The sequence below is a fragment of the Amblyomma mixtum genome, chromosome 9 (assembly GCF_055824585.1).
Source record: "Amblyomma mixtum isolate Tamu chromosome 9, ASM5582458v1, whole genome shotgun sequence".
NCBI classification, from domain to species: Eukaryota; Metazoa; Arthropoda; class Arachnida; order Ixodida; family Ixodidae; genus Amblyomma; species Amblyomma mixtum.
The window spans coordinates 83,520,508-83,544,095 of record NC_143020.1 but is presented as its reverse complement, the minus strand read 5'-3'; the positions used below and the strand labels follow the sequence as shown (position 1 = coordinate 83,544,095).

The window sequence follows — 23,588 nt, the reverse complement described above, 5'->3', positions numbered from 1 at the left end:
TGTTGTGCGCTTGAATTCGTTTCAGAATAAGCTATGCACCATCTAGCCCAAACAGAAGTTTTGTTAAATTCTCTAATCTTTACGACCCTTATTCTCACTACAGAGCATGATGGCCATGTCCGCGGGCCTGTAACCTTTTGCCAATCTGCTCTGTCCCCTTTTCCATTCTTTGAAATCATGCTTCCTGTCTGTAATGCTGAGTAGCATTAAAAAGCTGAGTGGAGCATTTTTACGTTTACGTCTCTCTGTTCCAATTAATGTTTGGTGTGTTTTTACAGCAACAAGAAACGCTCTGTCTTTAAACCGATAGGGTGGTCGGCCGGAACATCTTGCAAGCTGTACTCCATTTAGAGGCATGTCAGATTAACGAAAAAAACACTCCACTGCTCCCTGAGATTGTGAAAATATATAGGTGCACGCGACAGACATCTGCTGTGTGTTAATGTTGTCAAAATGACAAAAAAAGAAACAACTACTGCAAGAGCGCGAGTAATCTGGAGCAGGTGATAACAAAGACCACTTCTGATGTCAGTGATTTCAAAACGATGCTATTTATTTAGCTAATAACATAAATTTTCTAATAAAAGTTTATTAAATGGCCACTTCGCACCTTGTGTCATACCAGTTTTGGGAACGTAAAAAAAGTTATTCTCTAAATCCCTGTAGGGCTAGCAAATGCGGTGCAATTCGTTTTTTGCACGCAGCAAACAACAAAGTGCATCAGATGTGAAAGAAGTTCAAAGCAAACGGAAATCGCATGGTCTCGTGCTGCAATTTGTACGGCGCCCGATTCGAACCGTGACCATCAGTGTACCGCGGAATACAGTTTTTTTTTGTCCGTCGTACACAAAAACGACAGCCAAGTAGTTGGCGATTACTTGTTTTTCATGCAACAAGAGAAGAAAAGAAAAGAAATTGGTTTATGGGGGTCTAACGTCCCAAAGCGCCTAAGGCTATGGGGGACGCCGTAGTGAAGGGCTCCGGAAATTTCGACCACCTGGGGTTCTTTAACGCGCACTGACACCGCACAGTACACGGGCCTCTAGAATTTCGCCTCCATCGAAATTCGACCGCCGTGGCCGGGATCGAACCCGCGTCTTTCGGGTCAGACACCGAGTGCCATAACGACTGAGCCACCGCGGTGACGGAAAATAAATTAGATGTCATGGTTCATTAACGCAGACTTTTCGCATTGGCCACTCCAAGCATCACTATACGTCACCAGCGGACGTCATGTTTGCAGTGAACTTCCTACTTACCTGATGCCCTCTGTTGTTCCTGTTCTGTGTTTAAAAATGGACCGGATAACCTCACGCTGCATGGCTACAGAGTACGCATATAAGGAGTGTTTCACCTAAGACTTCACACAATTTTTAAAAAATACTTTTTGGGTTTAAAAAGCGCTTTTTTCGACATATCATTTTCATCGGTTTTGTACATCAAAATGCAGCTAAGGCGTGCTAACTAGCAGGCTGGTTCACTAATACCGAATAGCTAACTTTTTAACTATTAATGTTAGGCTCCTTAATTATGAAGAGGCGTGTAGCCAACCGTAATTAATATCCATATCAGTTTTCAAGATTTTGAAAACGCGGTTACCTTCGGCGCTGTGGCCCAACAACTGTTAGCTATTTCGACCAGTTGCGTGCACTGGAGAGGTTGTTTTGACTGTAAGCTTCTCGGAAGGGCATGTATTTCGGCATGACGTAGCCAAAATGATGTGGCTAAAATGATATAGACAGATGTAGCCGAGGTTAACCGCATTTTCGAAATTGTAAAAGCTGATATGGATACTACGGTGGGCTACACGCCTCCCTTTAATTAAGAAGCCCGACAGTAATACTCAAAAAAGTTAACTGGTTTGGTTTGATTTAGGGGGTTTAACGTCCCAAAGCGACTCAGGCTATAAGAGACGGCGTAGTGAAGGGCTCCCGAAATTTCGACCAACTGGGGTTCTTTAACGTGCACTGACATCGCACAGTACACGGGCCTCTGGAATTTCGCTTCTATCGAAATTCGACCGCCGCGGCCGGGATCGGACCCGCGTCTTTCGGGTCAGTAGCCAAGCACCATAACAACTGAGCCACCGCAGCGGCTTAAAAAAAACTATTCAATATGAGTTAACCAGCCTGCTAGTTAGCATCTTAGTTCTATTGTGATGTACAACGCAGCTGACATTTTTATGCCGAAAAAAGCACTCTTCTAACCCAAAAAGACTACTTTTTTATTGTAAAGTCTTAAGTGAAAAATCTTGTATATCTTCCACAAGAGAATACTTGGACATGGAGGCGACTACCAAGGAGAGTTCCTTCTAATTATGCACACCATATACGCAAACGGCCACATTATGGACAACCAACTAGCACCCTGTACACTGGTGTGAATAAGAGTAAAAATAAGAAATAAAAAATAATTCAAAATAAATATGCTACTCTGCATTGTCTCGGTCTCCAAGGTATGCTCATTACTTTCGTTACGCAGGACAAGACAGTGCAAGCAACTACACGGTAACAGTAGTCCACATATACTGTGTTATTTCATATCCTTTGTTCCTATGGCTATCAGCGCTGTATATTAGGCTTAGTGTATTATCATTAAGTGTTCTAGAAGCGTGCAACATGCTATTCATTCTCATGCATACGCTGCAGGAGATGTTCCAGACACGCCTCCCATGTTGCCACGGGAGCAGGCGCAAGCTTTCCTCGCATTGTTTCTTTTCATGCAGTTTCAGTTCCAAAGCCTCTTTCTCAATACCACACCATCACCTTTTTCTATCTGCAAAAAAGGGAGACGATGCTTGCTGCATCTTGTTCATTCTACACCGAATGACAGCGCTCAGGCGGCGTACCAAAGAATGACCTTGAAGGTACGCGCTTTAACTGGGGAGACATCAGAGAGGCCTTCGCCCCGCAGTGGACGTAGTCAGGCTGATTATGATGATGCTTTGCGACTACCCTTGGTCATTTCTTTACCTTCGCGGCGCGCATTTACCTTCTTCATCACCTCTGACGCCTCTTCAAGGAACTAACAGTGCACATCACCAACGAATGTCCGAAGTGAATCAACACTCCTGCTCAACGTCTATAGAGCGTCAGGTCGCCTTCAGAAGTCATGGTCACTGTGTCCCTTCTAACACTTCCAGCAGCCATTCTTTTATGGCTGGTGGCAACACGAATACCTTTACTGCTTTATGTTGCGACACACGCGGGTCTAGCATTGGTGTCGCTTAGCTTCGCGTATTGGATGCTGTGGCATGCTCGCCGAGTGGTCTTCAACGGACTCGTCGATCCCAAAGGGAAGGCCGTTCTCATCACGGGTGAGTACGCCGCTCCTCTCTCGTCCTTCTGCGAAATGGGACACCACGTTGTGGTTAGAAGACGCTGCCCTTCAGGTCTGAGCTTGGATTCAAGGCAGATTAATGGGGATCAGCGAAAGCCTGGTGAAAGTAGCGTGCCTTGTAGTGCGATTTTAGACGATAAAATTCTGAAAGAAGAAGGAAACCAGGGCAGTTAGTGCGGCTGACTAATGGCAGCAGCATTGCAGGCAAACTCATGCGCTGTGTTGCTTCGTAATGCGTGATCCGCTAAACTCATCTCAGTTTTCTGTTTTCGCTGCCCATAACAGCGCATTTTGAACGTGACCGTCTGCCAACTTTACATGGTGCGTGCTTTTAAAAACGAAGGTACGACATTGTCCTTGGCACACTATCCCGTGATATTTCAAGGATTTTCCAAGAGTAACCTCATACACGTTGTCGCATAGAAGAAACAAAAATAGAATAAAAGTAATTCCTCTTCAAGGCACTGCAGCACCTTTAGGACTTGATAGGTCCATAAAGAACTCTCGTTCAGTGTTTAGCAGACAAGGGTAGGGAAATGAGGGGCTCGTTAAGACAGATTTGAACGAATCAAACAGCCACCGAAACCACCGAAAGCGTAAGAAAATGTTAATATCTGTTTAATTTCTGCTGTTAATCAATTGAAAATAAGAGTGCAAATAATTTTATGGCCAAAAGTGAATTGATTAAAAAGCATATAGAAGAAAAATTACAAGATGGTTGCAAAGGCTTAACGCTAGATTCCGCGACAGCTGTTATGGTACTTATATTTTACCATATGTTGGGGTAGAACATGCGATAGCGACATCATATCTCTATATTCTAGATGGCTTTTTTTAGTCTTCCCCACATACCCGCCTTTCCACAAGTTCTCCTGTCCAGTCTGCCGCTGCAGCGATGCCACCGATAGACCTCTCCTGGGGTGGCGCATTCCGCAGCAGTTGCCACACATGGACCGTGCTACATTCCTCCGTTCTTGACATTACCTCTTTCTTGCAAGGTAACCCCACTCCGAATGCTCGTATGCTCTAGCTGAATACTCCCCCTTCCGTGGTAACCATTCTCCGCCTTCTTCCCCGAGAACTACCCGCTGTGTGGTTCGCCCACCGGTAGCGAATTCCTCCACTCACACCACCATACTCACTCATACCACACCCTCTACAGCCACTACTGCTATTACTACTACAACTACAATTGCTACACTAAAACGACAAACGCCATCTAAATTCTGTTTTTTCAATTAAAGAGATTCCCTCTCCCTCTCTCACTAAAACGGCGGCGACAACGACACGCGCTTAGCAGCTGTCGCTGTGAGACAAGCAAGTACGGTGGGATCCAAACCTACGACCTCCAAATGGCGCATGCGGCGCAATTCTGAGGTCGCCGGTTGGGATCCCGCCGGTGGTATGCGGTTATAAGGCGCATTCAGAGGTCATGGGCTTGAATTTCACCGGCGGCATGCCGGTGTTTTTTCTTCCACTTTCTTATCAATTATCTTTTGAGCCATAAGTTAATTACACTGTTATTTTTCATTGATTTAACACCTCATGCCAGAATCGCGTGCAACATCTTTCGTAAAGTTTTGCTTGCTGTTAGGCTTTATAATTTTTTTATGTAAACATAATGAGAGATATAATAAAGGCCAGCGAATGTTGGCCATTATTCAAATTTTATTATATACGGTTGCCAGCCATATTAAGGCGTACGTCTCGCTGTTATACCTTTTTCATTTGTCGTGTGCACACCCATATGCGTATCCTACAAGCACGACGAGTTGTTCCACTCGTTGCACAAGTGGTAGAACACATCCCACAGAGTTTGAAACGAATCGCTCAAGAAGAGTCTTAAAAAAAGTTCTGGCCATTCTGGGTTCTTGATGCGCCAGTCCATTCAACCCTTTAGCTGATTCTCAATGAGCATGCATTTCGATAGCTTGCGCAGCTTGAGCGAGGGTTTTTTCTAGTTTCTCTCCGAACTTTAGACTTGACATGTAGACTATACTTATAGCACTTTACGCATGGCTTACATAAAACAGCAGAAACACTTATTTCAGCGAAAACTATAACATTGACATGGCATTCTGGACCCAGCACTGTCTGCAACTTATCACAAAGTACGTTGAAACTGCTACAAAATGTACATTGTTGCCCAATGACAGCGCTATGATCTCCTATTGTTTGAAGTCTTTATTGAACAGCTGTGAAAACGTCCTTCAATGTCCTTCAGTGACAGGTGTTTAATTCAGTACACCACGAGAAAGCCAAGGAAATAATTTTATGCATTTAAAGCTGCCATCATGGCGGTACAGCACTAATCGAACTCTCCGCACCCCATTTGCTTATAACGGATGAATGCATTTGGCAACGCAGGATGCGACAGAGGTTTCGGCCACAAGTTGGCCAGACAGCTGGCTGGCGATGGATTCTTCGTCTTTGCGGGATGCTTGAATGAATACAGTCATGGAGCAAACGTACTCAAAGAGGTCGAGAACATTTTGGTACTCCAGATGGACGTTACAAAGCAAGGAGAAATCGATCGAGCGTATCAAACCGTAGAAGACCACTTGGACGGAAAAGGTAAATATTTTCTAGCAACTCTTCGTCAGATGGTGTATTTATAATTCACTTTAAAACCGCGCTAAAGACAATTGCATCTAATTTTTTTTCTTTAGGAAAAGAATTATAGGCGATTGATACGGCAGAGTGTGCTTTAGCATTAGGGTGCTCCACGGACGGATCTGAGTTCAGAGTGCGAGCGGGTGGCTTAATCTATTCGTCAAAAAATGGGAGGACACTTTGGAAATTCTAAAGTTAGTTCGGTGAAAGCCTGCGGCCACTCCTCTGCTTATTTCCATGACTTTGTTCTTGCATGGCGCTTCCCCGAACCGCTTGGCGCGGAATCACTGGGCCGCTTGGGAGCCATCCGACTCACTCACTCGACTGCAACGGCACATCTGGCAAAGGAGCGCCGGCGCAGCGCGTATTCGCTCCGCCTGCCGGTACAGTTGACGTCACTGTTGCTATGCGCAGCTGCGCATGCGCGTCGGCGCCGCCACCTGTCGCCGAGGGGCGAGGAGGGTGTGCGCCGGTGCGGGGGGGAGGGAGAGGGGGGGGGACGGGGCACAGCTGGCACTGTTCCAGGCTTTGGATGTAACGGACGGACGGTCACCGCGAATATGAGCCATTAAAGGCTTTCGCCTTAAAAGCGAAGCACCAGGATGGGGGAAATCTTGTGTCCATTAAAAAACTTTTAGATACACGGCGGCACTTTCTGGCCATTGTCCGCGAAAATAGCATGGCGAAACGCTGTGCGCATGCGTTGTCCAGTTATCGCCACCTGCAGAGGTGAAGCTCGCAGGAGTGGTGATAACAGGATTAAACATCCACATGGCTTTTCTCTGCCCACGGCTGAGACGTCCACCTGGCAGATTGGAAATGGCACGTCACGTTATGCTTGGTCAATGTACAAGGGTGCTTCATTTGAATTCACGTTAAGCAGGCGCTCGGGGAGGGATGGGACCATCCCTTAAGACGCTCGTCTTGGTCTCCGTGGTAGCAGCACGAGTACAGGCGGATGAGCCGCTGAAGGAGACGCTGTGAGCAGGGCAGCGATGAAGCGTCGTCCGAGGGTGCTCGCCCTCAAAAACAGTTCATGAAAACGGAAGCTGCGCGGGACAGAGACTGTGAGAAGAAAGCTGGCAAACACTAAGCAGGGGGCCAAGATGGTTGGGAACACCGTCCACCCGCAGACACAGACCTCGGGGGGAATGCCAACCGACATAGTGTTCCCCCCCTCAACAGCTCCACTGAGATTCCTACGGGTCAAGCGCCACGCTAGCACAGAAGAAAGGCGATCTTTTGTCTCGGGTAACTCGAACGCACGGACGGCCCCCAGGGCTTTGTGCGAATGAATCTGATGAGCTCACTCCGTCTGGCATGAGAACATCGACGTCACGCAGACCTAGTCGGGGTAAACATTCGCTAAAGAAGTTAAGCTGTTGAGTCGGACGTCGTTGTCTCTAAAGCGCTGCCCATCCGAGGAACATCTCTTCGTTTGTCGCTAGCCTACGTTATTGTTTTAGCACCAATTAAGGGTGTTTCTGTGTCAGCTTATTATCGTGTTCAATGGGGCCGGGCTTCGTCAAGCTGCTCATACGCAGCTTTTTTCCGTCACTCCCTTTCTTCATTTTGAAGAGAGATTTTATTTCATTTCATTCCATTTCATATTTTTTTCCCAAGAGCTTGGCCCGCAATGGGCGGCTTGCGCGCTCCTGCGCTTCAGATCACGGGGTGGGGTGGACCGTTTGGATGTCAGGCGTGCACTAGCGGAAAACATCCACATAGTCTATTTAACCTACCACCACTACAAAGCTCAGATTCCAGTTAGTGATCATAGCACGAGATTTTATAGATGCATTCCAACTCCAATTTCTCTTCAATGTCCATTCAAAGTTCATTTGAGAATTTCAGTGAGTGTTATGTCTCGCTTGGGTGCATAATCTCGCGCGTCGCACACACAGGTGCTTCCAGCGATTACCCATAGTAATAAACGTTATAAAGCTGAGATTTGCACGCATACGTTCCTGACAAGTTACTACCTTTACATGGTCACAAGCAATTATTCCTTGCATAAATTCGAAGCATACTTTATTAAATGTTGGTATGAAACTGTATAACGTCCTCGATTTTCTTCCTCGATGCTTACTGCAGAGATCTGGGCGGTAATCGCGAATGCTGGAGTCGCTGTCATGGGCTACATCGAGTGGCAGCCTATGAGCAGAGTAAGGTCCGTCTTCGATGTCAACACGTTTGGAGCCCTGTCGGTCTCAACCGCATTCCTGCCCCTGCTACGGAAGTCTCAGGGAAGACTGGTCCTGGTCTCAAGCTTCTTTGGTACGTACACTTTCATGTCTCTTGTCAAATGCGCAGACATGTGGCACTACGACAATTGCATTAGTTTGTAATAGTGGATATGAACCTCCATGAATTATCTTACGTTCATGGTCCTTATTCATGACTGGTGAACGCATACATCACAAATGACAGAATAATAGCTGCTATAGTTCCACATTAGTGCGCGTCGTCAAATTTTTAAGCTGAAATTACAAATCTACCACAGCACGCTGTTATAAGCAAGGGAATGAAGAACAAGAAGCTCGTAAAATCATTCCACCTGTTTCTATACGTACACTGTATAGGTACGAATGACAACAAGAAAGATGAAGCTCACAGATACCGTTCCAGATAAGTCTGAAACACTGTCCTCGTGCATTTCCGATAGATACCGGATTCGGTTAGTTAAGCCCAACGACAAACCACCATTAGTGTGCCCGTTCATGCCTAGTTCGCCTCTGCTTGGCATAAGCTCTTCCCTGCTCATGTTTTTACAAGCCTTGAGAACATATCCTAGCGCCATCAACTCTGACCCACTGTGCGGCTGTTACCGTCCGCAGGTCGTTTGACAATGCCAGAATTCGTGAACTACTGCATGACCAAGAGCGCCCTCACCTCACTAGCTGACGGTCTCCGGCGACAGTACTTCAACAAGGGCCTGCACGTCTGCACGGTCGAACCAGGAGCATACAGGTTTGCTACTCGTCTATTCATATGACATGATAGAAATTTTCCATGCATTGAAAAGCTGCCAAAGAAAATCATGCTTGCCGGAGGTTTCACTCTGACAAGTAGTGCACTTCAAAGAAACTTAATGGTGTGTCATATCATTCTTTTAGCTCCCGTTCCGAGCAAGACTGTTGTGTTCAGAAAACATGAGATCAAATACAGCGAAAATCGTCTTCGCTAATAGTTCGCAGTCAGTCGGCACATGCCTGAGGAGGTTCTAAAAGGGTAACTAGCTAGTTCCTGGGCTACTCACTGATAGCCCAAAACTTAAAACGCAAATAGCTTTGGCGCGTTGCGGTCATGTTTCGATGGTAAGTGTTTTCTAGGAACCCTCTTGTTCTAAGTTTTCTGTTCATGCGGCGCTCAATATATCAATTTACAGCAAACATGTTTCCGCCTGAATAGCATATCAAGACCTAAAGAAAGTCATTTCATCAGTTTTGCAGCTAAGAACCGCAACGGGTATTCTTTCTTCGCCATGTACAAAATTTCTAACAGGCGACAGTGGTAGACATCTGCAATATCCAAATCCGAGGATCTGTCACATAAACAGCCGATAGAATTACTTTTTATCATAAGACGCCTGGCATTCAGAAAAAAACGCTGGTAATGTATTTGGTGGCAAAATTTGTCTACGTTACAGTGGCGCACCGCATGCAGGCATGTTGCAAGGTGTGATAGAAAATTTTCTTAGTAACACCCACAACTCTCTAATCAGGTCCTTCTTGACTACAGTCCCCTGAAAACTCCTTCAGTTTAGAAAAACAAAGAAAATTGCGGTTCCTGATATTTTTCTTATATTCAGTGAACATTTATTTCCTGGCATACCTTGCCTCCCAAATTTTCTTAAAAGAAAAAAATTGCCACAGTAGAACATTACTGAACCCGGATGACCAAGCTCATTGCTGCTTTATTTGCTCTGCTCACTATCTAACTTAAGAAAAACATCCTGTCTTCTACAGGAAGGATGCTGAATTTACATCAAACTAAAAAATTCATCCTATCAGTAGCATACTCTCAGAAAAACCTGAGTTTGTTTTGTACGCAGTTATGAACGACTCGCCTTAGAGGGTTAACGACGAATGTGTTTTTATGAATGATGCGTCAGCTGGGCCTATGAGAGTGGCTGATTTGTATATCAGTGTTTGAGCAAGTTTTACAATTTTCAAATGTGGTCATCTTGTTCCACCTGTACTTATGACGTTCATGAGAGGTGCTTTTTTGTCACATTTTACCATGTATTCACACAAACCAAGTTCAAGACACTTCCCTACTGAAAGTACTGTGACCCGGCAACGCCTAGCCATGCGCGAAAAATCCGCCTTTTTCATATGTGGCGTTCTAGTTGGCGAAACCGGTTGAAAACAAAGGCACAAGGACGACGCATGCGCAATGTGTGTTTGACAGCTGCCGCCATCTGTCGCATGCGCTTGTCATAAACATTAACTGCGCTTGCGCCGTAGGGGCTGGCGGTTTGTTTTCAACCAGAGGAGCTGGAGAAGGATAGGCGCGCATGCGCAAAGTGGCGGTATGAAAACGGTGGATTTTGAAAGCACCACGCGCAACTTATACTGCATTCGTTTTGGAGTTGTGTTATTAACGATGCACGAAAGCACTACAGAAAAGTTTTCACGAGTCTGCCCAAGAGCCATTCATGTCGTGTCGATTTATGGCTAGGTGAAGTCCATTATTATCTGCTGCATATTATTCTATAGGTGTAATTCTCTAAAACTTACCTCTTATTTGACTCCGTTACTGTCTGTGAAGCTCACCTCTGCTCCTACATTTACCTCCAACCAAGACCAAATTCCCCCGCCGCTTTGGCTCAGTGGTTACGGCGCACGGCTGCTGGCCCGAAAGACGCGAGTTCAATCCCGGCCGCGGCGGTGGATCTTCGATGGAGGCGAAATTGTAGAGACGCGTGTACTCTGCGTTGTCAGTGCACGTTAAAGAACCCCAGGCGGTCGAAATTTCCGGAGTCCTTCACTATGCCGTCCCTCATAGCCTGAGTCGATTTGGGACGTTAAACCCCAATAAGCCAATAAGTCTCTAGGTGTAATTTTGTAAAACTTACCTTTTTTCGGCTCCGTTACTGTCTGTGAAGCTCACCTCAGTTCCTACGTTTACCTCAAACCAAGACCAAATTCAAGGACTTGCAAGTCGGCGTACCATGGAAAGAACTTCTTATTTTCTTCGTCGCTCTCAAAAACGATTGCCAGGTAGTTGGCGATGATTTACCTTGCACTAAGCAACGAAGGAAAAAGTTACACGCTTTGGTGCAATAGGGTGGGAGGTTCGAATTCACTACCGTAAGCATTTCCAACATTTCATCAGCAGACGCTACGTTTGCATCAACTTCCTGAGCACCTCATGCGCTCTGTTCTTTCTGTTCGTGCAAAACAAAAAGGCAGATTTTCTCGTGGTGCAGAGCAACCAGAATTTTTTTTTTCCTTCAAAAACTGGTATAGGATCACCTAGTCCGTAGCTACGAACTCGCCATTGATTCAAGCCGTCAGGATGCGCGAAATAAAAATTAATGGAGACTTTTCGTTAAAGACATACTTCATTAGCTTATTTCTTTAATTTATTGATGCTACCCAAAGCTGGCAGTTTACTTTTCAAACAATTTTCCTCCATTTCGGCCGGCAATATTTTTTTTGCATTTTCGTAAATTTGCGCTGAAACGTTCACCATGTTATGAATTTATCCGTTTCTGTCCCCAAGCGTTTTTACCACAATCTGGACATACGTCGTAAAAATCTTTAAATGTGTGTAAAATAACTGCCAGCGTAATTATTACAGCACATAAAATTACTGACTGCCACTGCGGCAGACAGTTTCTTCCTTAGAAAATTCTATTTTGAACACCCTAATCTTAGGAATTCTTCAAACGTCGCTTAAATGCAAGCTGTGTTGTGGATTCAGCAAGTTTCTGAACAACAAGATCTGATTAAGACATTATTACTTCATGACGTTTTAAACAGCAAGATTCTATACGTTCCCACGTAGTCAGTTACCGCCTAGAAGGGCAGACCTGTTTCATAATGTGATAATTTAATTATTTAGCCCTCGCACTCTTCCTTTTTTTACAGAACTGACATCGTTGACCATTCCTGGATGGAAGACCTATTCGATCAAGACTTGAAGCTACTTCACGAAAAAGTGCGCAGTCGCGTCAATGACAAATCCGTGGCCAACTTCAAGCACACTGCCGACGTTCTGCACACGGCATTCATGAGAGACGACTTGCAAGAAGCTATCGACGCCATTAAAATGGCAGTGCGGGAGCGGATTCCGCGAGCCAATTACAAACCAGGTGGAGCTCTATTGGCCATTGTTAGATGGCTGCACAACGTCACGCCGGATGAAATGGCTGACGAAGTCATACACGCAGCTCGCAGGCTGTCGATGCTGGTGAAGAGGAAATAACGCCTGCTTCAGTTCAGATATTTCAATACATTTTCAAGACGTTTCTGAGACATCCAATCTGCGCCCACATGCTGAGGAGTTCCAAACAAGTACGCTGCACTTTGGACTGCGTATTCATGTTGTGCAGCACCGCCTCTTGGACGCACCAGGCGCGAGATGTGGAGGACAGCTGCGCCATTTGTGGGTATCTCGCGACACCTACGCACAAAACTAGAGGAATCTTTCCTTGCTTACCGCTTGAGGATGACGGAAAGATAAAATGGGACATTCGGTCTTTTGCGTGATCGTGAAGGCGGTCAAGCAAATGTCGATATCTCAAGTATGCAGATATACTGACTTCTAACATTTTTAGGTCTAATATTCAGGATAGTGCATGCTCGTCCACCTCTACACAGCTAATTTAAGCCCGACGCCAAAGCATCATTAGCCTCATAAATATTGTTCTACTGAGCGCTAATATTGTGTCATTATTTCACATCATGCAACATCTACCCCCAGTTTCAGCCCCTGCCCATCTAAAGGTAAGCCACAAAGAGTGCTGGTATGCTGGTAATATATATCTACCTTCTGTTCAAAATACCTCCAAAGTGACGCCATGGTGAGTGCAGGGTTTTGCGACCGCGTGTATTCTTTAATCTTTAACAGTGCCACTTCCACAATCCTTCTAAGGCCAACAAGCGTAAAGTTTATGCAGGGGGGTTCACTGAACTCGTCGGGAATCATGGGGTGGTAACGGAGCCCAATGGTCGTGAACGTGAACGTGAATTCTCGCTGGACTTCACTTGAACTCAACTTCTGAACTTGCCAACTGGAATCCAGCCTTGGCTGTTATTAGCCTATATCGAGGTGGATCTTCTATGCCAGCTGGATACAGTGATTTTTTTACATGAACTGATATCAGAGGGCACCCGTAAAGACATTAGAGTAGCAACGTTGTACATGAGTTGACAGAACACAGCCTCTCAAATTTAGATGGTGACTTTTGCAATTCTAGTACAGACTAGAGTGGGGCAAGCCAAGGAAGTTTAGACACTTTCATCTAGTTTGCACGGCTGCCACAGCATGCCGCGTGCCGCTGAACACTTAAAAACACTGCGGAAATTTCGAATTTTCGGTAAACGCCACTGGATTTTTATGGTAGTCTGAAAAAGTTCGCGTGAGTGCAGGAAGTAGTTTATGGACTGGATCTTGCACCGACTAGGAAGCGTAAGCCGTGATAATCAAGATATTCAAACAGGATCTCTCGGGACTCTATAGTTTTTTTTTTTTCAAAATTACAAGTTTAAAACAACCCTTTCAGTTGCGTACTGCTCGCAGCTGGTGGCCGACAGATGTCGCTAGTTGCACAATGTGGGGAAAGCTGGGCTTGGCAACAATATTAAAGGCACTTGTCCCGGCGTTTTCAGTCTTTCTTTCGTCGTGTGTGTTTGCTGAGATCTCAGCGTGTCAACTAGCATAGCTGTGCCTACTACTGTAGTAATTTTCGCACCACTGTACGAGTAAATCCGAAAAATTCTCAGAACTACCATCAACAACACCCAAAAGCGGAAGAGTAGAGGAGGTCTCAGTAGGTAGTCAGCTAAGCGCGGTAAACATGACATGGTCGGAGAAAAAATGCCATACCGGTCCAAGCAATACCTCTCTTGTATATAGTGTAAATAAAGGTTTTACACCACCACCACCACCAGAAGCCATGACGAGAACACAGTGGATTCAGGAGCAAAGACGAGGGGTAATCTGCTACTCAGTGTGAAGAAAGAATTTTCTCGAAATACAACAGGACTACAAAGGTCAACGACGCAAGGTTATAATAAAAGCGGAGAAAACGCATATAAAGGATTATAAATGCCTTGCACACGTGATGTTCTTTTTCGAGGCTACCGTTCTGAGAAGATGGTTCACACTGATGGACTCGACTCGCAGCTGGAAAGAAATGTATACATCTCCATAGAAGGAAAGGCGGAAATGTGCGAGAAAAACAGTGAGTACGGATTACAGCGCGGAGACCCGAGAATAGACTGGGGAAATCAAGTTTGGATGATTTAAGAGGAGCCGGAAATTAGTTACTAAGAAGATAGTTTTGTGCCAGTGGAGGGGGCGGTGTCCACACTGCCCTTCACGACGTGATGCACGTCATGAAATGCTTGCAGACAGGAACAACCGAAGTTAACTCTTTGCTGTCCATCAGCAGCTGTATGTGCTGTTACGTTCTGGGCGAGCCGAGTGAGACGCGTGACGGCGTTCTGGGCCAGCCGAGTAGGACGCTCGCCGGCGTTCTGGACCAGCCGAGTGAGACGCGCGCCGGCGCTCTGGGGATGCTATATCGCGCGTTGTTAGCGCGTCTTGTCCCTCCTACAATGCAGCCAATCTTTACCGTGTTTTTACTAAACCTTCTGGCGTCTGCGTCATCGTGGATGCTTGCTCCCCGAATACCCTGGCTTCTGGACATAGCGACCAATGTCGGGTTACTCGTGCTCACAGTGTTTTGCGGATACTGGCTCCTCTTCCTTCTATTCCTTCTTCAATTCTTTCTACTAAATCCTTGTATTCTAAGCGAAAATCTTACAGTACAGGGCGTGTTATCAATCTCCCAAAAAAAACACGGCATCACGACAAAACACTGCCAGAACTGCCGACACAGACGGCAGTTCACTGTTCATGGCACAAACGTATTCTTAGCACGAAGCCCAAGTTCTGACAGGTAAGGTCGACGAGTGAAGTTTTGAAAAAGAAGGTAATTGCGCCCAATTTAATACACGTCCGTTGTACCCGCTTTAATACACTGTTGATTAGAATGGTCACGTAAGGCTGCCAATAAATCGGTACAAGAAATAACGTCTCAATCACAACTTTTGTCATCTCATTTCTGCAGAGACTGCATAGGTACTGTAAGCAAAAACGTACAGTAAGGAAATCCGCTCGTACGGATTGGTTAAACTGGGATTTTACATGCACATCGCGTGGTTTTTCACGTAATCTGGCAGCTTACGACTGTATGCTAATAACTATTTGTGTTACTATAACAGAACTAATTTAGGGAGTAGTGTTTAAGCGAGTATATGAAAGTGCATGTCGGTGAAGGACGAGTGTACACGAACGACTGCATGTTTGCGTCACGTGACATAGGCGCGTCATGTCATTTGGTAACATTACTAGAACACATGACCGGGTAATAATAAGCTAATCAGGTCAAGTGGAGTCGCTGACGGTACCCATAATAAACCCTATCACGTCATACTCTTAAAGGCGGCACAAAATTTTTTTTAGCTCCAAAGCGCGCTCGCCTTCCTTCGCTGCTCCAGCTGTATTACATGCCGCCGCGTTCAGCAGCTTTTCTTCTCATGCTGTGCAGTACGCTCAGCGTCTTTCTCTGTCTTTGCTGTTTTGACGCGCCGTAGCACTTATCCATTCATCAGTCATAGCGACGCGTTCGTCCACCCCGGACGCCTCCTTCCTTCGTGAACGGCCATGTTGTAACAGGCGTCTACAGACTTAACACGACTGACGGAAAGCGTGGCCTGGACTGCCGCCAGCACCGCGAAGCGATAGCCACCGGGTGCGAAATAATGCTGTCGGTACGTTTACTGCGGCTGACGGCAGGTGGTGCGCAGCTCGCTTTGCTTTCTCGCCTGTGCAGATCGCCACGTAGACAGCACACTCAATACGGAGGCGTTTCTCTGCGTTTTCCCCGCCAATGTCGCACGCCCGGGCAACGCGTGGCAGTTTTCTTATCGCGGGAACCTGAAATCGCGCGCTACGCTGCCTCAGCTCGCGCGCGTTGCGAGTTTGGTACGAAAGCTGCCGAACTAACAAAGAAAATGTTATGTGCAGTGCGGTGCGCTTCCAGTTTGACCATATATGCAGCAACTTCAGGCGGCGATCAGGCACAAGCGAAAAAGCAGTCATAGCAAGCTCCACACCAGCTGTAGTCAGCCGCCGTAAAAATAACGAGAGCATTATCTCGCACCCGATGACTATCGCTTCGGGTAGGTGGCGCAGGCGGCGCTCGACGCAGGTGGCAGTCCCAGCTACGCTTTCCTTCATTCGTAATAAGCCTGTGGGCGCCTGTAAAGGTTCTATTTGCTAAGCAGTCAAGCTTTTCTATCTCTTGATCCAGCTTGCTCTCTTTCACGGCCCAGACAGCAGCGCTGCTAACGCCGAGCACTTGGAAGCGCCGAACGAACGCATGAAACGCATAATGAAGATAATGCACAATTTGCAACATGTAGCGCCAGAGTCTACCAGTCACGCTACGCAGCGTGATAAGCTCTTTTTTGCGAAAGCAACACTACGGGAGTCACCGAGTCATTTCGTGGAACTGACGAAAGGCCATACTGCGCATGCGCGAGGAGCAGTGACGTTACACGGCGCACAGCTGGCGCGCCGCCGCTGTCGCTGCACGGGTGACTCAGAGGTGCCGCCGCATAGCAAGCGTGCCGGGGCCGCCGCCGCTGCCGCGCGCTCTCCATCGCCTCTCTCTCTCTCCTCGTTGCTTTCGCTATCCACCAGGTTTAACCAGAGCTAAACCACTGCCAATTTTTTTCAGCTAACTGTCATTCGGACTGTTTAAGATAGATTCTACCTCCTGTTCGACCATGTTCGACTCCAGGTTTCACTTCATAGTAGGCCTCAGAATCGGCTTCGTGTTCGTGACCTCATGTTGGCCGTGGTTTTGCAGAACACCCATCGCGAACCACGTCAAGCTGGAGGAGTCCTTCGACCGTGACGTCCAGCTGTTCCCGAAAAGGATGCACTGCGCCATCAACGGGCGCTCGGTCGCCCACTGCAAGCGCACAGCAGATGTACTTCACTCGCTTGTTATAAGCGAAAGGCTGCAAGAAGCCGTGGAATCTATGGAGGTGGCCATCCGTGAATGGCTGCCCCGAGCATGCTACTGTCCCGGTGGTCTCCGGGACTGGCTGCATGACATCACGCCGATTGAGATGGCCGACGAAGTCATCGACGCGATTCGCAGTATTTCTGTGGTAGAGAAAAGCAGGTAGCTTTTAGAGATACCTAAAACACCTTTCAAACGGCAATGAACAACAGTACTTAATCTTTCTGAGTACAGTGTGATACCGAACCTCATTTCTCAAATCTTTTTCACTTAGACTATCCTCGACGTGAGAGATATGGACACTTCCTGTTAAGGGCGATGAATAGGCCTATTCTTTTACAATCGCTTATCATCATTACCTAATGCCCATTACGATAAGTAATGAACATAATATGTATATAACCACAAAGGTTCTTACCGGGTGCATGTCTGTGCGCTGCTGAATGGCGATAACGTAATGGGCTAAATCTTCTAATTCAGTCTCCCACCTTGTGTTTTTACAAGTGCATTGCTCAATTCTTTATAGAATTTGCCGTCCTTGTTCTTTAGGTATTTATGCTTTCACTATGCCTGTAATGCCTAGATGTACCCTTAGCATCCTTCGTGACCAAACCAAGCTGGCAACGAGCTTAAAATCGTTACCGAAGCGCAAAAAAAAACAAAGCGTCTTAAGAAAGTGGAGTGGCAAGATATGTGGGATGAACAGGAAAGGCTGTGAAGAAGAGCGCATATTGTAGGAAAAAACCTTAATTATTTAACCTGAACCATAAATTAAGAGCACGTATTTGCGACCACAAATACCTGGTCACTGTGTGATGAGGAAGAACAGGTTGATCATTAATAGTGGTCTTAAGAATTGGGTCGGACAGTGTTTGTGGCCACTGCGGCGTTTTTTGCTAGATATGGCTTTCACATCATCAAACGCAGCGCAGCTATTTCGACACACGATGGCTCTTTGCCTTCATGAACAGCCGGCACGGGCTAGTGCGTGGAGCAGGAGCGAGGCTAAAGCTAAGCTCGGCTCTACCACGCTGCAGTCGACGGTGCAGTGGGCCGGCATTGATGCCAAAATTTCTTGGTGTCAAGGAGCACAGTGCAAGTTGCACCGTCGCGCTTGACAACTGGCTCGCGCGGGCGCCGCAACCACCGTCGCCATATCGGCCTGCCGGAGTAATGAGGTCATCGCGCATTGCCAGCAGCTGATTTCGTTCACTCAAACCACGTTTGAGAGCAGCACAATCGTGGCGCGCGAATGCGCTAGTCACGTGACTTTTTTGTATTTCGCATGCTTTCTTTGGAGCTCGGAAAAAATATACACGTGAGCCTTTCTTCATTGCAAATCAATGGAATGGGGTTTCTGAAGGTGCTCTCCGACTTTGCTATTCACATTTCCTGTCTAAAGTCAATATTTACGCGTTTAAAAATTTTTTAAATTACTAATTAATTAATTGAAAAACAAAAAAATGCCTATGATGCGCAAGCCGGTTGGTAGGTGCATGTAAGTGGCTTCCCTGGCCTACCTCAAATATCTTATTTTTTAACCCTTGGCTAAAGTTAGCCTGGACACCCTGTACACCTGGCTGACATTCCAAGTTGTGGTGCTTGGGCATCATGCTGCCGCGTGTTATCACTTTATTACGTCATGTAACCACCTCGGTCATCGTGGCAATCACTGGGATACAATGTCGTTGCTATGGTGGCCGCCATCTTGAATTCTATTCATGGAATCAGCATAACTCGGAGGATCGAAACGCGACCAGTAGGGCTAGCGCTTTAAAAACGTGATTGTAAAAGAGGAATTGGGTTTCAAGATGCTGTATTGCAGGAGGTTGCTGAGGACGAACGCTGTGCCAACACTGCTCTAATACGCAATGCCTGTTAAGTTGGCTGTTTGTGGAGGGGTCAGCTGTGAAGAGAAAGGAAGTGGTGGTAAGTTTAGCAGATATCAAGAAGGTGTCCTATATTATTATTTAACACCAACTGCCCAAATCGTTGCAAAAATCCCGCCAGAACCAAAACACTTGTGGCTAAATTCTGAAACGTTTACAGAATGGCGCGTCTTAGAACCGTAAGTGCGGTGGGCCGCAACATCGTGCAGAATGTACATAATTTCGAGACACGTCATGTCAAAAAGAAACCCATTTTCCCGGCTCCATGAGACATGTGAGAAACCGCAGGATGCGCTACAGAATACCCCTGTGTTTTAACTTTGCAGGAATAACAAAGGTAAAAAAAAAACAGCAGCTGCAAAAGCTCCTGAGATCTGGAGCACCTCACAAAAAAAGCACAAAAAAATGGAAATAAAACCCACCAAAAGCTTTTTTTGTCCTTGAAAGACGCACAAAGCGCTGCTGCGACCGCGAAACGTCCTATACCCCCCCCCCCCCCCCCCCCTTTATTCGCGACAATTACAGCCTCGCGAACGGCCCCCATTGTCTTCTTGCTCAATGCGAGTACATGCTGGCGGAAGCAACGGTCTACCGTTTTTACGCGCATACTAGGGGGTGCATAAATCCGTGCCCGCAGTTAAAGTTCTCAAGAAGCCCGGTTTTCAGATGTCGAAAAAATTAATCGCAAAAATCTAAGGTTTGCAGCTCCTGTTGCGGACTTCATGGAATTTGGATTTTTAGTAAGGTATGTTAAAACACGGCGTCCAACATTTCTATTTCTTTTTTTCATTCACATGCACGAAGAGAGAGTATGTGCTCCGATTTTCCATCCGCTATGCTGATCTGAATAAAATTTTTTGCGTGTAAAAAAAAAGTGAAAATTTGGAGACTGTTAGAATCCAAAATTCCCCTTCTGATTCGCGATTTTCGCCGTAAAGAATTGATGGCCCATAAGAATGTATGTATTCCTAACTTTTTTCCTCCAACTTTTAACGCTAAAACAATTACAAGTTTTACTTCATAACGAATGCAGCTACGAAATTGTTCTGCTCTAAAATTGTTTAAGCGTTTCAATCCAGGCAGAAATGAACTCTTGAATTACACTAAGCGTGGTGTTCTCAATTCAATTACTTTATTGGCTGTAAATGTATTATTGCAGAAAATGCCGAAAGCTAGAAAAAAGGCATATCAAATTTAGCAGGCCCTGCCGTGTCCAACGTTCTCGGGCAGAAATATTTGAAAATTGGAAAATTGTAAGACACTGTTGCGGAAATATTGAAGTTAAGTGTCCATTCTTCTGTGTTCAAAATCTTTCTATTAGAGTGCTTTCATCGTTCGCATCGAAGAGTTAAGACTGCCATAGAAAACCAATAACGAATGCTTTTGACGATAGCAAAAACGCCAATAGCTAAAATATGTAAACCTGCCCACGAGAGATCAGCAAATATATTAATAGTTACACCGAAATCTTAAAATATATGAAAAAAATGTATTCACAAACTTGTTCGCGCTTAAAAATGCCTTTTTCCAGAATTGGTGGATATGAATATGCAATTTTTTGATATTCTGAGCTTGGTTGGAGACACATCGGACGCCAAATTTTCGTTGAGCATTCCTCTCACATTTTTCCTCCTTCTCTTAAAAGTGGACCGGGGGTGATCTCTCTCTCTCCACTTCCTTACCTAAATTTATCTTAACTTTATTCAGTTCAATTTCTACCTGCCCCCGGTCTCAGGTTTAAATTAAAGTATTTGACTAAGTTGTTAAGATTCCAAGGTATATATTGCAGCGAACAGCCTTCGCTATAAACATTTCAACAGGTCCTTGTACCGCTAGAGCCAACTAATGCAGAAATTCAATGTAAAGGCATCCTGCGAAAGTTTGTCGACAAGAGCAAATAGAGATTAATGGAGCACACTTACACTGTAATGAGTAAGTCGTGAAATTCAGCGAGATAAAGCATATAAATGGTTTTTCTCTTTTAAACAGGGCCTCTTTCATCGCCTACATAACCTCTTCCTCCACGGCACACTTCATGTCTCGGTCCGCTCTAAGATGTACAGTTATCCTGTCTTCCCTTATATCACCCTGTCACCTTTGCAAAGCCATTCAGAAGCTTTTGGCAGCATATATTTTTCTACCGCCTCCCGCACGCACACCCAGCCAACCAATGAAAAGTGTCGCGGCGAAGAAGAAAAAAACAAGCGGCCACTTATAAAAATTAGTCGTTTTACAGCAAAGGAACAGTGTTTCCGACTTTTCGACCGAACATTTAAGTCGTTTGTGTTTCATATCCTCTTCAATGATGCCTATTGCATTTTGCAGAGAGCTTTCAATTTTCACGTCACTCCATCCGCGGATATAATCTCATTTCTGCCTGATTGAACTGCTTAATCAATTTTCGTTAACAATAAGTTCGTGGCTGCATTCTTTATACAGTAAGACTTGTAACTGTTCTATCATTAAAAGCTTGAGGAAAAAAGTTAAGAATGTTTACATATTTGTTGTTCATCAATTTTTTGCGGTAAAAATCGCAAATCTGAAGCAGAATTCGAATTCTAACAGTACCCTACAGCTAGTGCCATCCTGAAACTTTTAGGTGAAAGTGCAAATTTTGCGATGAGGCAGCAACTTTGCTCCACATGTTGTGGACATGTCCGAATAAGAACTATAGCTCGCGCACTCTAGAATCCTAGGAGGGGGGGGGGGGGGGGGGGGGTTTCAGCAGCCCAGACCTAACGTCCAACAGGACGTCATCGTTTAAGCATTTGCTGCTCCTGCGTCCCAAGGGATTCCGGCCGACGGCTAGGGGCGACGTGGGAGATGGACTTCTCTCCTGGCGTTCACTGACTGGTGTTTCAATAAAGTTTCTCTTTCTCTCTCTCTTCAGCAAAATAAATGGCGCAGTAACTGTGTCACAGGAGAAAAGAGAGGAGGAGAGTACGAAGGAAGTGCAAGCATTCGTAAGAAGAAACCGAGGTCAGAGCACAAGAAAAGAGATTCGCAGGACGCAACGGGTACGTCCTCTTAAAGGATGAGGGAGGACGTTTAGAAGAGGGCTTGGACTTTACCTGTAAAAGGATCAGGAGGAAAGGTTGAAGGAGGAGGGTAACGGGAGCAGGCATGGAGAACGATGCCAACGGGCTGCTTCAATGGAGGCGAAACGCAAAATTCGCCCATCGGTTGTGCGTCCAGAACTCGACGGTCACCGGCGGGTCGCAGCAAGTGACGGCAACGTGCACAGGACCAGCGGCGTGCGACAGCTCATCGCAGCGTTCGGTGAAAGTGGCGGTGGATTGCGACGTCAAGGAGCTGGCAATGCGGATCGACGCATCGAAACCGTGAGTTTCCTTGGTCGCATTGCTCACGTCCCTGTGCGTGTGTTCGAGCCGGTAGGACAGTTGAGGGGTACATACGGCGGTATGGAGGGTTATCCATGCCGGCCCTCACTCGATGTGAGGTATCGAGTGGAATTGGCGAAGGCGCGCTTAGCTTACTATCAGTCTGAGCTTGCAAAAGTGAATGGAGGAAAGGCGCCGCTATGCGAGGAAAAACCTCCGGATTTGCAGGCGTTAGACGCAAGGCGCCAGCAGCTAGAGTTCGAGTTGGCTAAGCTCAAAGAGTCTAGGAGAGCTAGTCAACTAACCAGGGAGAACTGCTCCGAGTCCCGAGCGGAGAGGACGCCAGTGCTGGAAGGCAAAGGCCTGTCAAGTAAAGGTCAAGAAAACAGCCAGGCAGAAGTAAGAAGTGAGCCAGATTTCTGCGAAGCTGGAATCGCAGTTGAAGAAAGTATCGTGACGAAACGCAGCGTCGCGGTATTAGAGGCGGCGAACGCGCACTCCGAGGATCCGGCCGCCCAGGTTAGCTCTACCTCAAATGACACCAGGGACGCGGACGCTAGTTCAGGCTTGTTGGAAATCACTCTAATTCCAAAAACGCGGTCTCAAGCGGGCTGCGAAAAAGAGCATTTCGTTCAGCAGGGGGCGGTCGGTAAGGACAGACGTCAGATCGACGAGCGAGTGAAAGGAGGAAATCTGGCGTTGCTGCAACCGCACACTATGTCGGGCATAGGGTATGAAGTGCCCCATAGCGTTGTTGGTGGCAGGAGCATCCCATCCGAGGCAGAGAGCGGAGGTAGGCCTGTTGGGCCGATCAGACCGAGCGCCGCGCGGCTGTCAAACGCACCCAACGGGTGCCCGATCAGTTCATTCGAGGACGGCGAGATGCACGGCGACTTGCCACGGGGCAAACTGGGGTCGGGCGACTGCTAGGGAGCTCATGCAGCCTCAGACTATGGCACGGGGCCAGCGGGCGCTGATCAAGCACGGAGCGGCGGTTTCAAAGTTTGCTCGTGCAGTAAAGGTGCAGATGGCCCCGGGCGAGGTGGAGTGGCAGGAGGCAGGTGCGTGGCTTTCACCTTGAAAGTCGGCGCGTGGAACAGTTCGTTCCGTACTGCAGTACGCCAGATCAAGTGT

The 23,588-nt window shown here is 46.5% G+C and overlaps 1 protein-coding gene across 1 annotated transcript; it reads left to right on the top strand.

Moving 5' to 3' along the window:
* Positions 1–3,111: 3,111 nt before the first annotated feature.
* Positions 3,112–12,387, top strand: LOC149329916 (retinol dehydrogenase 7-like). Its single transcript, XM_089560652.1, has 5 exons — positions 3,112–3,316; positions 5,707–5,913; positions 8,047–8,229; positions 8,790–8,922; positions 12,051–12,387. The coding sequence occupies exons 1-5, from the start codon at positions 3,112–3,114 to the stop codon at positions 12,385–12,387; spliced, it is 1,065 nt and encodes a 354-aa protein (XP_089416778.1).
* Positions 12,388–23,588: the final 11,201 nt, after the last annotated feature.

Excerpts from the sequence above, each read along its gene's own strand:
- LOC149329916 (XM_089560652.1), top strand. The coding sequence starts at position 3,112 with ATGGTCACTGTGTCCCTTCTAACACTTCCAGCAGCCATTCTTTTATGG. Across the intron at positions 8,230-8,789 it reads CCTGGTCTCAAGCTTCTTTG|GTCGTTTGACAATGCCAGAA; the intron begins GTACGTACACTT and ends TACCGTCCGCAG. Across the intron at positions 8,923-12,050 it reads GTCGAACCAGGAGCATACAG|AACTGACATCGTTGACCATT; the intron begins GTTTGCTACTCG and ends CTTTTTTTACAG.